General features: G+C 42.0%; 1 protein-coding gene across 1 annotated transcript in view; it reads left to right on the forward strand.

The window, feature by feature from the left end:
* The window catches only part of IARS2 (isoleucyl-tRNA synthetase 2, mitochondrial), a 59,625-nt gene continuing 45,723 nt past the window's right edge, over positions 1-13,902 (forward strand). Inside the window, exons 1-2 of the mRNA XM_059146622.1 lie at positions 1-386; positions 2,125-2,247. Coding sequence (XP_059002605.1) covers positions 120-386; positions 2,125-2,247 — 390 coding nt within the window. The 5' untranslated portion in view covers positions 1-119. The remainder of the gene's footprint in view (positions 387-2,124; positions 2,248-13,902) is intronic.

Genomic DNA, 13,902 nt, shown 5'->3' on the forward strand with positions numbered 1-13,902 from the left:
GGCGCGTGCGCACTCGGCAGAACTCGTGGAGGCTCTCTGGGGTCCCGGTTTTCCTTATCCCCGGCGGGAACCTCCCGCGGAGGACCTGGCGCTCACGGGGAGGCCGGGGTTGGCCCGCCATGCGTTGGGGGCTGCACCCGCGCGGGCCGGGAGCCGCGGCTCTGGCCGCGGCCCGGAATTTATGGGTGCCGCCCCGCCTTCGTTGTCGCCCGGGGTGGCGAGGGACGACGGGGAGGCTTTCGGTGCGGTCCGTCACCGGGGCCAGTAACCAGCTGCAGAGCTCGAATAATGGCAGATACCGGGACACGGTGCTGCTGCCGCAGACCAGCTTCCCCATGAAGCTGCTGGGCCAACAGCAGCCCGACACGGAGCTGGAGATCCAGCAGGTGGGCAGGGAGGCCCGACCTGGCCGGGGGTGGGGGGCGGTGGGAAGACGGGCCCTCGCCGGCCGCCGCTGCGGGCGACCACACCCCCGGCGGGTGGGACCTGGCGGCCGGCCCTGGGCCCCTTGGGGCGAGGGCGTCGTGGCCGGGGCCAGTGGAAATCTTCCTGCTCCGCCCAGGGTTTCTTGCTCGGAAACCTCAGGGTGACTCCCTCAGAGGTTCCAGAGCCGCGTCCTGAAGAGGATGCTCACCTAGGAGCACAGCACTGTCTACAAGTCCCATTTTTTTTTTTAGGCCCCCAAAAGTTGAATTTGGACACTTTCCCAGCGGCGTGTGAAAAGCAAATTAACATGGACAGATACAAATACAAATTCGGTGATGTGGGACAGCCGAAGCTTACTCCTGGGGTGTCAGTAGGCGCCTCGTTGGAATTCGGGCTTGTTTGCAGAGTAGGGAGTAGCTGTACTTCATTCACTGCCTCCCAGCCGCCTTCCAGAAATCTGCATCTGTCTGCGGTCCTCGACTCAACTTTCTCGGGCAGATTCTCTCGTTAGCTTCTGTAGTTCCCGAGTCTTTAGGATCTCCGGTAGTCCGCATACGTTGGTGAAGTACGTTAGCTTAGCCTAAATCTTCGTAGGGCAGTTAGCAGAGTTCTAGACTGTGTTTTATATAAACCTGTTTTGGCCAGCTACTTTTTTTTTCTTTTTAAGATTTAATTAATTAATTAATTGATTAATTTGTCAGAGAGCACGCGCGCACGCACAGGCAGGCAGTGGCAGGCGGAGAGAGAGAAGCAGGCTCCCTGCCGAGCAAAGAAGGATCCCCGATCGCGGGAGGCTGGGATCATGACCTGAGCCGAAGGCAGTGGCTTACCCGTCTGAGCCCCCCAGGCGTCCCTGGCCATCTGCTTTTTTTTTTTTTTTTAAGATTTTATTTATTTGACAGAGAGAGATCACAATTAGGCAGAGAGGCAGACAGAGAGAGAGGGGAGGAAGCAGGCTCTCTGTGGAGGAGAGAGCCAGATGTGGGGCTTGATCCCAGGACCCTAGGATCATGACCTGAGCCGAAGGGAGAGGCTTTAACCCACTGAGCCACCCAGGTGCCCCTGGCCATCTGCTTTTTAAAAGTGTTGTGTTCAGTAGCATGGATATGCTAGGAACTGTAACAATTTCAATATTTTCTGGTGTAATTTTCACACCAGCTCAGTGAATTGTCTATTACTACCATTTTTTTCAAATAAGGGAACAAGCCCATAAGGGCAAAATGACTGGGCCAGGGGTGCGCAGTAGGTGTGAGAAGGGGAGTAGGGCTTCAGTGAGTATTGTTGGGATTTGGAAGGGAGCAAGTGTTGAGGCGAAAGGAGAGCAAGAATAGAGGGTCCGTGTGGTGGGGGGTCTGCGGGGGTTTGGGGGGGCTGGAGTGTGGTCTGCAGGTCCTTCAGCCTGGCTGGACTGAGGAGTGAAGGGTGGGATGTTTGCAGAGACTGGCCAGAGATGGGTGGTAGTAACCCTTGTTGGGCCCTGTTTACCTTATAAAGAACGTAGGTTTCAATCTGAAGCCTATGGAGAAACTACTAAAAAGTTTTAGAAAATGAGGTCTCAGATGTGCATTTAGTTCCTCACCATTGGGTTTTAGAGTTGAATACAATGGTATGGGATAAGAAATAAGCAAATGCTGGCTGTTACTTATGGTAAGATTCAGGGAGTATGAATTTGGTTGATGTTTGGTTCTTTTTAAACAGAAATGTGGATTTTCAGAACTTTATTCATGGCAAAGAGAAAGAAAAGCCAAAACAGAATTTTGTCTTCATGATGGACCTCCTTATGCAAATGGTGACCCACATGTTGGACATGCTTTAAATAAGGTAATTGTAATTTGATTTATGACTTGAGGGAAGAATCTTTATTTAAGTACACTTTGCAAAAGAATGTATTCTAATTTTATGACAATTAGTAAATTTGCATTGATGGTTAAAACTTAATGTGTTTAAGTAGGTTCTTCACCAGCTTGGAGCCTAACAGGGGGCTTGAACTCCCAACCCTGAGATCAAGACCTGAGCTGAGAAGGAGTCAGACACTCAACCAACTGAGCCACCCAGGCGCTGTAAAACTAGAATGTCATAATAGAAAGCACCAATGCATAGTTTTAGTGCTGTGTGAAAAATAACATCTCTGGTATTTGCTTTGAGCTTATTGTTATTTTACTCTAGTTAAATATTTTAGTAAATAATTAGTGAGCACCTACAATGTGCCAGGCATTTTTCTAGACTCTGGGAATTGCAGGGAACAAAACAGAGATAGATGAGTCTTGTCTTTATAGAGCTTATGCACTCATCAGGAAAGACCTGATTAGACAAGTAAAATATATAAATGTTAGGTAGTTGCTGTAGACGGAGTATTTATTCTTCCCTACCCTTAAATTTATATGTTTATTTATATGTTTAAGCCTAATAATCTCTAATGTGATGGTACTTGGAGTTGGGGGCCTTTGGGAGGTGATTAAGTCATGAGGGCCCAGGCCTTATTGGTGAGATTAGTGCCATTACAAAGAGACCCAGAGAGCTTCCTCGTGTCCCTTATGCCCTATGAGGTTATAGCGAGAAGCTGTGGTGGTATGTGAACCTAGAAAGCAGCCCTCACTGGGCTCAGTCTGCTGGCTTCTTGACCTTGTCCATTTTCTACTTGGATTGTTTGGGTTTTTTTACTGTTGTGTTTTGAGGGTTCTTTATGTATGTAGCTAGGTGTGAAACCTTTGTCAGATATGTGATTTGCAACTATTTCTTCTGGTCTGTGGTCTTTCATTCATCCTCTTAACAGGGTTTGTTGAAGAGTAAAAGTTCTTAACTTTTTTTTTTTTTTTTTTAAATAATCTCTGCCCCCAGCGTGGAGCTCAAACTCATGACCCCAAAATCAAGTCACATGCTTTTCTGACTGAGCCAGCCATGTGCCTCTAAAAATTTTTTAAATCTTTTTTTAAAAAAAGATTTTATTTATTTATGTATTTGACACAGAGAGAGAGAGAGACAACAAAAAAAGGAACACAAGCAGGGGGAGTGGGAGGGAGAAGCAGGTTTCCGTGGAGCAGGGAGCCCGATGTGGTGCTGGATCCCAGGACCCTGGGACCATGACCTGAGCCAAAGGCAGACGCCCAGCGACTGAGCCACCCAGGGACCCCTAAAAGTTCTTACTTTTGATGAAGTTCTGTTTATCAGAGTTTCTTTTTATGAATCATGCTTGTAGTGTCATATCTAAGAACTCTGCCAAGCCTTCAAACCCAAAGATTTTCTCCTATATTTTTTTCTAAAACTTAAATTTTATATTTAAATCCATGATACATTTTGAGTTCACTTTTACGTAAGGTATGAGACTTACACTGAGGGTTATTTTTTTCCCTGTGGATGTCTGGCACCATTTGTTGAAAAGGCTTTCCCTAATGAGTTGCTTTTGTACTACTGTCAAAAATCATTTGGGCAGATATGTGTGGCTCTGCTTCTGGATTCTCTGTGCTGTTCCATTGATCTATGTGTCTGCCCTGCTAATACCACAGTTTTGGTGACTGTAACTACAGAATAAGTCTTGAAGTTGGGTAGTCTCATTCTTCCCATTTTATTTTCAAAATTGCTTTAGCAATGTCGGTTTCTTTGCTTTTCTAGGTAAATTTTAGAGTAACTTTTTGACTTCAGTATCAAAGAAGGTCTCCCCGAGAAAGTGATCTTTAAGCTGAGTTTTGAGAGTACTAGCAGATACCATCAGTTATGTGGGGTAGATAATAAATAGCACCAGTATGCGATTTTTTGAGAGAACTAATTTTAGCCCCCTCCCATTTTGTTGGGACATAAGTGATGTATAACATTGTATTAGTTTAAGGTATAACGTGATGATTTGATATATGTATGTATCGCTAAATGAATACCACAGTTAACATCTGTAAACATAATTTTACTGCTTCTTTTAACTTGGATGGCTTTTATTTCTTTTTCTTGCCTATTTGCTCTCGCAGGACCTTCAGTACTATGTTGAATAGGAGTGGTGAGAGTGGTCACCCTTGTATTCTTCATGATCTTAGAGGAAAAGCTTACAACTTTTCACTATTGAGTATGATGGTATCTGTGGGCATATCATACATAGTCTTTACTATGTTGAGGTACATTGGTTTTATACCCCCTTTCTTGAGCACTTTTATCACGGAAGGATGTTGCATTTTGTCAGATGCTTTTTCTGCTTTTCTTGAGATGATGATATGATTTCTATCTTATCTTCCATTAACTTAGTGTTTCAATGTTTTTGTGTATGTTGATCTGTTCTTGAATACCAGGGATAAATCCCATTTGCTTATGATGTGGTTTCCTTTTAAGGTACTGTTGAATTTGGTTTGATAGCATTTTGTTGAGAACTTTTAATCTTTATTCATTAGGGATTTTGGACTATAGTTTCCTTGTCATGTCCTCATCAGACCTTGGTACCAAGATAATGCTGGCCTGATAGAATGAGTTTGGGAGTATTCTCACCTCCTCATTTTTTTGGATGAGTTTGAAAAGGGTTGTCACTCATTCTTTTATAAATGTTTGGTGGAACGACTGAAGCCATATGGTCTTGGACTTTTCTTTGTTGGGATTCCATCTCCTTACTTGTTACTGATCTATTCAGATTTTCCATTTTTTTCATGATTCAGTCCCGGGAGGCCCGCCTACACGGGTTATCCCCTTTTCTTGGCACATAATTTTTCATAGTAGTCTCTTATGGTTCTTTGTATTTTTCGTATATGGGTTGTAATACCTCCTCTTTGGTTTCTAATTTTATTTATTTGAGTTCTTTCTCTTCTTGTAAGTCTAGCTAAAAGTTTGTCAATTTTATCTTTTCAAAAAAATCCACAGTTTTGTTTTTTTCCTATTCTCTATTTCATTTATTTCTGTTCTAATGTTTGCTAACTTACTTCTCTCTGCCAACTTTGGTTTTAGTTTGTTCTTTTCTAGTTCTTGAGGTATAACATTAGTTAGTCTGGGATCTTTCTTGCTTTTTAATGCAGGTGTTTATTGCTATAAACTTCCCTCCCAGAACTGCTTTTGTTACATCCCCTAAGGTCTTGGTATATTGTGTTTCCATATTTGTTTGTTTCGATATATATTTTTTTTTTTTTATAAGTTTAATTTTTTTTTTTTTTTTTTTTTTTTTTTTTTTTTTTTTTTTTTTATCAGAGAGAGAGAGAGAGCAAGCACAGGCAGACAGAATGGCAGGCTAGAGGCAGAGAGAGAAGCAGGCTCCCTGCGGAGCAAGGAGCCCGATGTGGGACTCGATCCCAGGACGCTGGGATCATGACCTGAGCCGAAGGCAGCTGCTTAACCAACTGAGCCACCCAGGCGTCCCTCGATATATTTTTTTTAATCTCTTATTTGACCCATTTTTTTTTCAGAAATATGTTATTTTCCACATATTTGTGAATTTTCCAGTTTTCTTCCTATTGTTTTCTTGCTTTTTTTTAAACCACTTGGTATGAAAAGATACTTTTGTGTTCCTAATCTTTCCACATTGTTAAGGCTTGTTTTGTAGCCTAATATATGCTCCATCCTGGGTGATGGGTAGCCCCTGTGCACTTGAGAAGCATGAGTGTTCTGCTGCTGTAGAATGAAGTATTCCGTATATGCCTGTTAGGTCCATTTGGTCTAAAGTATAGTTCAAGTCCAATGTGTCCTTACTGATTTTCTGTCTGTCTGACTGACCTTTCATTGTTGAAAATGGGCTATTGAAGTCCTCCACTATTACTTGTCTGTCTTCTTGTGTGTTTTTCTCTTCAGATCTATTAGTAGTTATTTAATATATTCAGGTGCTCTTGATGTTGGATGCATATATTTCTAAGACTGTTACATCCTCTTATATCCTCCTCCTGAGGAATTGACCCCTTTATCATTATGGTGACTATGTCTCCTGTTAGAATTTTTGACTCAGAATCTGTTTGGTCTAAGATAACTACAGCTATGTCTTTCTCTTTGGGTTTCCATCTGTGTGGATCTCTTTTTCCACCCTTTCACCTGATCCCTCCCTGTCCTTAAATCTTACGTGAGTCTCTTAGAGGCAGTGCAGTTGGGTCTTGTGTTTTCAGCCATTCAGCTTCTATTGATCGGTGATGTGATCCATTTACATTTACAGTAGTTATTGGGCAAGATTTATTAATGCCAACTTGCTGTTTTCTGTGTGTTCCTTTCTTTCTGTCTACCTTTGCGAACTGATGATTTTTTTCACAGTGGTATTCCTTGACTACCTTCTCTATATCTTTTATACATTTAGTGAAGGTTTCTCCTTTGTGATTACTGAAAAAATTTGGAACTTTTGGGGTTCATAAGAGAATGACTAAGAAAAAATTCTTGAGACATTTTTTGTTCAAAAAGGTGACTTTTTTATAGCACAGGGACAGAACTAATGGGCAGAAAAGGCTTCCCTGGGGTTGTGAGGAGTAACTGATTATATACTTTTTAATTAGTAGGGGTTAGGGATAAGTGTAAGTCTGTAAGGAATTTGGAAGCAAGGAAGGGCTTGCTTGGAATATTGGAAGGGCTTTCAGACCTTGAAGGTCTAGCTGCTCTTAAGGTTACTTTTAGTCTTTAATACAACATAGAGATTAGGGCACTAAGGCAGCCATGAGCTTCCTGAGGAAGGATGATTCACATATTAGTGGGCTGTAAGCTGTAAGGAGATTTGTTGATTGATGTCAAGTTTTTATTTATAAGAGAAAAACATGAGTCAGGGGACTCAAGGGAGGGGCAGAGGGAGAGGGAGAGAGAGAGATTTCTCACTGAGCGCAGAGCCAGATGAAGGTCTTGATCTCAGGATCCTGAGATCATGACCTGAGCCAAAGTCAGATGTTTAAGGACTGAGCCACCCACGTGCCCCAGGAGATTTAACTCAAGCGTCATTTCTCTTGCCTTTGTTTCCCTCATAATTACCATGAGGCTTACATAAAATGTAACAGTCTTCTGGGGTACCTGGGTGGCTCAGTGGGCTAAATAAAGCCTCTGCCTTCGTTTGGCTCAGGTCATGATCCCAGGGTCCTGGGATCAAGCCCCAAATCGGGCTCTCTGCTCAGTGGGGAGCCTGCTTCCTCCTCTCTCTCTCTGCCTGCCTCTCTGCCTACTTGTGATCTGTCAAATAAATAAAAATCTTTAAAAAAAAAAAAAAATATATATATATATATATATATAACAGTCTTCTAAGCTAACAACAGCTTAACTTTACTCACATACAAAAATTCTACCCTTTTACTACTTCTAACACATTTTGTTTTATGTTTGTATGTTTTGATGTCACAATTTATATCTTTGTATATTGTGATATACTAACAAGTTATTGTAGCTATAGTTATCTTAAATACAATCTTTAATACTCTTTTAATACCGAAGTCCTTTGGGCCTTTTTTTTTTTTTTTTTTTTTAAGAGGGAGAAAGAACGTGTTTTGGAGGAGGGGTGTAGGGAGGTGTGGGGAGGGGCAGAAGGAGAGGGAGAGAGAGAATCCTAGGCAAGCTGCACACTCAGGGCTGAGCCTGATGCAGAACTTGATCCCACGACCCTGAGATCATGACCCAAGCGGAAATCAAGAGCTGGATGCTTAACTGACTGAGCCACCCACATGCCCCTGTGCTTTGATCTTTATATTAGAGTATGGCATAAATGCACCAACATATTATACTATTGGGATATTTTCAATTTGACTATATACTTACCTTAATTTTTTGTGTGTGTATTTTCCTGGTGGTAAATCGCATCCATTCATTTCAGTTTGAAGAGCTCCTTTTGGAATTTTTTGTTCTGTAGGTTTAGTGATGATGAATTCCCTCAGCATTTGTCTGTTTAGGAAAGTCTTTATCTCTCTTTCATTTCTCAAGGAGGGCTTTGCCAGGTGAAGTATTCTTGGTTGGAAGTTTATTTGCCTCATTTTGAATGTGTCATTCTATCCTGGCCTGCAAGGATTCTGAGGAGAAATTTGATAGCCTCAAAGGGTGGGGGGGGGGTCTTGTAATTGACAAGATTTTTTCTCTTGCAGCTTTCAAGGTTTTTTGTCTTTGATTTTTGACAGTTTTATTATAGTGTATCTTTAAGAAGATCTCTGTGTTGCATTTGTTTGGGAATTATGAGCTTAGTAAACTTGAATATCCAAATAGCTCCCCAGTTTTAGGAAGTTCTCAGCTATAGTTTCTTTTTTCTTTTCTTTTTCTTTTTTTTTTTTTTTTTTTTTTTTAAGATTTTATTTATTTATTTGAGGTAAGGAGAGAGAGAACGGGAGCAGGGGAGCAGAGTCAGAGGCAGAAGCAGGCTCCCCACCAACGTGGGGCTCGGTCCCAGAACTCTGGGATCATAACCATAGCCGAAGACAGCCGCTCAGCTGATGGAGGCACTGAGGCGCAGCCCCTACAGTTTCTGTAAATAAACTTTCTGATTCTGTTTCCCTTTCTCATAAAGCATAGATTCTCATAAAGAATAGATTCTCATAAAGCATAGATTTTTTTTTTAATGGTTTCAAATTAGTTCTGACTGCTTTTTTAATTCCTTTTCATTCTTGTATCTTTTATACCTTTAACTGGATAATTTCAAATGATCTTTGATTTCGCCGATTCTTTCTTCTGATGGGCCATGTGGGCTGCTGAAACTCTCTGTTGAATTCATCAGTTTAGTCACTGTATTCTCCAGCTCCAAAACATATTGTTGGTTCTTTATTCTTTTCTGTCTCTGGATTGAACTTTTCATTTTGCTCTTGTGTTATTTTTCTGATTCTGCTAAATTGTGTATGTCTGATCTCTTGTTGCTCTTGGAGCATCTTTAGGACAGTTATTTTGAATTGTTTGTCAGGCACTTTGTGGATCTTCCTTTTTGTGTATGTTTATGTGCGTTTCACTAGAAGTTTACTTTAGTTCTTCTGACAGTGTCGTGTTTCCTTGATTCTTTGTGTTTCATGTAGCCTTATGTAGATGACTATGCATTTGAAGAAGCAATCACCTCTTCCAAAGTTTATGGAAAGATATTTGACATGGGAACATGCTGGAGTGTGCTGTGGTACAGGGTGCAGTGTGTGAAGGTGTGCGCCCATCCTGGATTAGTGATGGGGCCGGTGTAGTATCTTGTCTACTTAGAGAGTTCGGATCCACATCAACAGCAGTATGATCATCCGGGAGATCTGTGGAGGGTTTGCTGTGGGAGTACGGGCTGTTGGGGAACTCAACTGTGCTTCAGATCCATTGGCCAGAGATCAGGGCAGGTGGTAGCAGTGGCCTAAGACAATGATATGCCTATGCTTGGTTTCGGGGGCTGGCTGCAGGTCCCGATATGGTGATAGGGGCCAGCTGCAGACATAGGCAGTAATGACAGTCAGAGCCAGGAGCAGTGTCCAGGACCATCTTTAGGCAAATAGTCAGTTCAGGGGCCTTGGCTGTTGGTGTCTAGAACTGTAACTGCTGTGGCTAGCCACATGCATATGCATGGTGATAGAGGTTGGTCACGGGAGTTGGGGCTGACAGCACACAGGTCAGTGAAGGGAATCGGGCAGATCCAGACCTATAAGCAATTTTGGTGGCCTTGGCTGTCAGCATGCATTTATGGGACTCCTGGGGTAGCTGCAGGTGCTCACAGCCATGCTGGTGAGGGGTGGGAGTTAGGGTTGGATCCGGGCCTGTGGGGACAGCGAGCCGTGGGAGCCTTGGTTGTTGGCATGTGTTTGTGTAGCTGCAGAGGTGAGCCTCGTGCATGTGTACAGCAGTGGATGCTGGTGATGAGAAATATTTTCTTACATGTCTTGTAGGTGTTTTTTTGTTGTTGTTGGAAACTGGGCATTTTAGCTAATATATTGTAATAAATCTGAATAATTACCTCTTGGATCCCCTTCTCCATCCTGGCTTTTTATTAAAAGCAATAGAGAAAACAATTGGAAATTCTCAGAGGAAAACAGGAGTTTTGTCTGCAAATTACCACCTGTTTTCTCTATTGTTTTCCTCAACACTCTGGGGCATAAACTGTCCTGTAGTCTAATCCATCAAATTTGGGATCCTTCCGCGAGCTTGGTCCTCGTGTCCGTGTTTGACGCTCATCTGATCAGGAGGGCTCCTCCCAGCGGCCTCTTCTGGTTTTCTCCTGCAAACTAGCCAACTGTGTCATCTTGGATCCGTGAACCTTCTTCCAACTGCCTTTCCCATAGCCTCCGTTGCTTTATACAGACCCCTCAGGCCTGAATTTCTCTATGCTCTGTTGCTGGGAAGGAATTAGGAGTTACTTGCTTTACAGCCTATTCCTCCCGTCAGAGAAGATCTCCCAGCCAGGGTTCTGTAGCCGAGAGTGTGGACAACTGTATACTTCTCTGTGAGAGATCCCCCTACTTTCAGAGTTGAACACTTGTAAGAGAGTCAGTCTGTGATCTTGACCTGCCTTTCGTTGTGGAACCACTGTGTACGAGTCTGGACAAGTGAGATCAGAGCCTCAGTATTCCCAGCAGACTTGAAGCCAAGGCAGAGTTTCTCTTCCATGAGTGGGAGCCGAGTGGAGGCAGGGCGTCCCTTACCTCTTGACTGCGCTTGCCTGGAACTTGGCTTCAGGAGCAGGTGGCCAAGGCAGGGTCATAAATACTGACATAAATGCTTGTCTTTCCCGAGGAAGACAGCCCCTGAGCTGGGAGCTGGAGCAAGAGGGAGCCTGTGTTCTTGGCAGCACTAGTCCGAGTTGATTGTCTGCCTCTCGGAGCTGGCAGGCTGGAGGGAGGGAATGATCTCGGTTCACATGCCACAGACTCTCACTTTTCTTACCAAATTTTTATAGATTTTTTCTCATGTACATGTTTCTTCATCTGCTGTACACTGTTAGGGCCATTTCCAGGAGTTTTACAGGTTGGGTTTTAAAATTATTTCCCCAGTTTTACTGGGAAGTGTGACCATGTAGTTCATTGCACTGTCACGCCCAAGGTCAGACTCTGGTTCATTGAATTTTCTCTTTTCTTTTCTGCTTTTAATTTCATCAAATTCTGCTTTTGTTATTTCTTTGCTTCTGCTTGCTTTGTGTTCACTTGTTCTTTTTGTAGTTTCTTGAGGTAAGATTTTATGTTTTTGAGCAGACTTTTTGTCTTTCCTAACATATGCATTTTATTGCTGTTTATTTTTATATATATATATTTATTTACATTTTTGTTAGCACTCTGTAGCTTGTGTTGCACAAATTTTGATATGTTGCATTTAGTTTACATTTGTATTCAGTTCATTGTATTTTGAGATTTCTCTTGAGAATCCCTCATTGGCCCATGGGTTGGTTAGAAGTTTGTCTTTCTGTCCCTTCACCCGCCTGCCTTCATGACTCGTCTTACATATTTCCTCACACACGTTTCTGTTTTGGTAAGACAGTGTTTGATAGTTATTTTTTCTGCTGTGAAACATAAGTTGAAGATTCGAGTAAATAGAAAGTTTGTGGTATTTACCCACGTATCTCTGTTTACCATGTTCTTTCTTCCTTCTTGATATTTCCACATTCCTTTCTTGTTTTCTTTCTGTTTAGAGAATTTCCTGTAGCCTTTCCTTAGAGTAGGTCTGCTGGTCAAAAATCATCCTTGCTTTCTTTCATCTGATAATGTCTTGAGTTTCCTTTTATCCTTCAAGTATATTTTTGCTGCATGTAGGATTTTTTTTCCTCTTTTTTTTTTTTTTTTTTTTAAAGCCTTGTTTAAGTAATCTCTGCACCACGTATGAGGCCAGAACTCATGCTCCCAAGATCAAGAATCTCATGCTCTTCTGGCTGAGTTAGCCAGTTGCCCCAACCTCTGATGTCTTTAAGACATTTACATTTTCAAAAGTTGAATGATGATGTCTCTTGGTGTGGATTTCTTTGGATATTTCATGTTGGACATCATTCAGCTTCTTGACTTTTTGTAGGTTTATGGCTCCAGCCAGTTTGCAGAGTTTTTGGCCCTTACTTTTTTGTTACCCTTTCAGGGTAGCAGTAACACCAGTGTTAGATCTTTTGTGACAGTCCCACAACTCCCTGATTTTCAGTTTTTTCCTGTCTTTTCTCGTCTTTGCTTTTTAGACGTAGTACTTATCATTAAGTCGTGAAGTTGAGTGGTTCTGTCTGTCCCCTCCATTCTGCAGGCGAGCCCATCCACTGAATTTCTGTCTCAGTTACTGCTTCACTTTTACAGTTATTTTCACTTCTAAAATTTATATTTGATATTTCAGTTGTACCTCTTCACTATTTAAAATATACCATTTACTTTTTCTCTTCCTACAAATTCTTTGAGACTTTATTTTTTCATATTTTTCAAGTGTGTTCACAGTGCTTGCTTAACCACTTTTATCATAGTTGCTTTAGAATCTTTTTCAGGTTATTCTAACGTCTCTGTCATCTCAGTGTTGCTATCTACGGACTTTCTTTTTTTCATTCAGATTCAAATCTTTAGTGTGGGTATGATGAGTGAATTTTTTATTGGAACCTTAAAATACATTTTTGTATTGTTTGGGTGTCTGGATCTTCTTTAAGCATTCTGTTTTAGTAGCTTTTACTCACTGACACCTCTCCAGCAGAAGAAGGGGGTCACTGTCTGGCTACTGCCAGGTGGGGGCAGAAGTCCACATTTCCCGCTCCACCTCTTCTAATACTAAGGTGGGTAGGGGAGGCTCCTTCTTACTGCTCAGCGGGATAGCTCCTTCCCCCTAAATCTCCTCTGTTACTCCCCAGCTAGAAGTGCTAGTGTGTCATGTTACTGCTCTGCATGGCCTCTTCTGAAATCAGGGGAGGAGGAGGTGGCCTTGTTACCACTGGGCAGTGGTGAACATCGCAACTCTACACCAAGCCTCCTCTGAGCACCCGAGGGGAAACAGGCAGGGGTCCTCATTGCTGCTGGGTGGAGATGGAAGTCCAGGCTGCCTACAGGATCTCCACTGAGACTGGAGATGGGGTCTCATTGCCACCCACCGGGATGTAGTCCCCACTTGATACTTGATTTTATTTATTTATTTATTTATTTATTTATTGGGACACCATCCTGGCCAGGGAGGAGGGCTGAGGGTGTCCTGTGACAAATTTGCAAAGGTGAAAGTCTAGGCTTTTCATTCAGCTTTTGCTTAAAGGGGTGCCTGGCAGGATTAGAGCAGGTGGGCTTAACTTAACATTGGTAGCCCACACTGGATGTCCTTAGTGGGACCTGATTAAATAAATCAAGTCTCTAAAATAAACTAAGAAGGGAAATCAGTTATAGAACTATACCTAGTGAAGAGGTCTAGTGTTTTAGTAACAATTTTGTCAATGATAAGAGTTAACTATGATATTCTATACTTTAAGGACATTAGAAATTCTGCATTGATTTTATACTATTTCTTAACTGTATATAACTCAGGTTATTCATGTTAATAATGTTTTTAATAAGTAAAGCAAATTTATAACTGACATTTTTACTCTGGTTTTTAGGAGGTCAAAATTGTTTCTTAGAAAGGCAGTATAGGCTGCTTTTCTGCATATTCCAACCCACAAACAAATTCTTTTTTTTAAAAAATATTTTATTTATTTTA

The sequence above is a fragment of the Mustela lutreola genome, chromosome 14, assembly GCF_030435805.1.
Source record: "Mustela lutreola isolate mMusLut2 chromosome 14, mMusLut2.pri, whole genome shotgun sequence".
In the NCBI taxonomy this organism is placed as follows: Eukaryota; Metazoa; Chordata; class Mammalia; order Carnivora; family Mustelidae; genus Mustela; species Mustela lutreola.